The following is a 2,298-nucleotide window of genomic DNA, read 5'->3' on the forward strand; positions in this document are numbered from 1 at the left end:
ATTTAAACAATGGCAAATTGCATTAATCTCCTTCTCCTCACGTACCCCCAAATAGACCTCCAAGGCAGCGTGGCGGCCAAAGTAGTTTGTAGGAGATTTTGCTGTCCACATAGTGAAGAAAGGGGGTGCAGATCGAAAATTATAAAGCAAACAACAGTTAATCTTCTTCTTCTACACAGGCATGTTTGAAGTTATAAATAAATTAAAGCAGCCAGCTTTCAAAACTTAGTAAATTCTTGTCCCTGCGTGGATGTAATGGCAAGGAAAGCAAGCACTTGTGGCATCTGTGAGAATGTAAATCTCCCTTCAGTTTGTGCACCTTGTGTGAATTCGAGGTTGAATGATAAGTATAAATTGGTTAATGCATTGAAACGCAAACATATTTCCTTGAATAAAAGATTGGATGAAAAGCTTAAGGCTAAGGATAAAGCAAGTGACCAATGGAGATGGATGCAGCTTCATGCTGAAAAAACTTGTACTTCTTAAAGAGCTGCTTCGTTTTGACCAAGATCAACTTATGAAAGAAAAATTAAAGCTTGAGGAGAAAACTAATGAATTCCATTCCAGAGAGACCTTACTTGCAGACGCCTCTGATATGTTGGAAAGAAATATGGTGGAAAAGCTAGGTGAGTTCTATCCGGATGAGATTCGTGCCCAAAACTTGGCACATACAACAGTACGGTTAGATCTTTTGCAGGCACAATCCATGGCAATAAAGCAACTTGAAAAGGTGTTTCTTCTTTGCAAAGTGCATGATGGAGAGGGAACAAATAGAGGTTTAAGCAGTGATTATCATCAAATTTGTGGTGTTCATTTACCGCAAGGAATTAATCCACATTCAGATTCAGTGGAAGAGCTTGGAGCATCATTGGGGTATATGTTCCATCTTTTGAACCTCGTTGTTCATTACCTGTATGCACCTTTGCTTCTTACTTCTGGGTTTGCTGGTTCATGTTCATGTGTATGGCAAAGAGCTTCTTACTGGAATTTTTAGCCAGCTTCTTGAAGTAACGAGCATCCTCTTTCTATTCCACTTCAAATTGGCTCCATTCCAAGTCAAGGAAATTCTTGGTTTGAAAAAAGTTCTAGTGATTATGGTGTGGTATTTATCGAGCCAACAGAAAGGACACATTCAGATGGTGCTACCGGTAGCAACTTCAAGTATGGTAGCAGTTCTCTTCATTCAATCGAGACACGTACAGACCTGGAGGAAGGGATATGCCTTTTGAAGAAAAGTGTGGTGTAAACTAGACTTCACAACCAAGCCAGTCCTCCATGTGTAAACCAAATGCATTGTCCAACACCCCCCTTGCATGGTCTGGTGAAGGAAAGGCAGTATGAATTTCTTCAATGCAAACACCAATGTAAATCCCTTGCATGGAAGGAGAAGACAATGCAAACCGCATCCCTGCAGTGTGGCTATGGAGTGTAGCCGAGCTTTGAGTGTTTCCCCTGCGTGGAGTTTAAGTGGTGAGCTGCGTGGAGTTTAGGAGGCATTCAAAATATTTCAAGCAAATAATTTGTCAAGTCTTCCCTCCTTCATGTAGCATTTGACTGGTGTCTGGAGAGGGCGTTGGAAATAATTCACAAGGGGCAAATTCTTTATGAGGTTGCAGAAGGTTCCTAGGCGATGCCTTTGCTGGGAAGTATGGATACCGATAACAGTGGCACAATAATGCCTAAAGAATTGAAGATTGGTCTTGCAAGACAAGGCTCGAGAATCTCTGACTCTGAAGTTGAACAATTGATGGAATCTGCAGATGTAGATGCGAATGGAACCATCGATTATCTTGAGTTTATCACAACCACGCTTAACATGAACAGGATTGAAAAAGAAGATCATTTGTATATAGCCTTTCGGTACTTCGACAAAGACAACAGTGGGTACATTACAAAAGAAGAGCTAGAGCAAGCGCTAATAAAATATGGAATGGGTAACGAGGAGACCATAAAGGATATTATAGTTGAAGTGGACACAGACAATGATGGACGAATCAACTATGATGAATTTGCAGCAATGATGAGGAAAGATAACCAAGAAGGTGTAGAGGCTATTGACATGGTTGAGAAGAAAGACTTTTGAATGCCAAGCAAATAAAAAAAATCACCATGAAAGCACTCAGGGAAAGCAAAAAATGAAGTCCCAGGCTTAATCGCATTATCCCACATTGGCTGTGCACTGGGAGCTTTTAGTATTTATATGCAAAAACGCACAGTAGTATAATGTCTAAACCTTGAAGGTTTTTGACAGATGGTGCCCATGGGCGCCCAAGGTGGGGCCATACGTGAGCACGCTTC

The 2,298-nt window shown here is 41.0% G+C and overlaps 1 protein-coding gene across 1 annotated transcript; it reads left to right on the plus strand.

The window, feature by feature from the left end:
* The first annotated feature begins 1,630 nt into the window (after positions 1-1,630).
* Positions 1,631-2,083, plus strand: LOC131065085 (calcium-dependent protein kinase 1-like). Its single transcript, XM_059220724.1, has one exon. The coding sequence runs from the start codon at positions 1,631-1,633 to the stop codon at positions 2,081-2,083; it is 453 nt and encodes a 150-aa protein (XP_059076707.1).
* Positions 2,084-2,298: the final 215 nt, after the last annotated feature.

Source organism: Cryptomeria japonica, chromosome 5 (assembly GCF_030272615.1).
Source record: "Cryptomeria japonica chromosome 5, Sugi_1.0, whole genome shotgun sequence".
Lineage (NCBI taxonomy): Eukaryota > Viridiplantae > Streptophyta > Pinopsida > Cupressales > Cupressaceae > Cryptomeria > Cryptomeria japonica.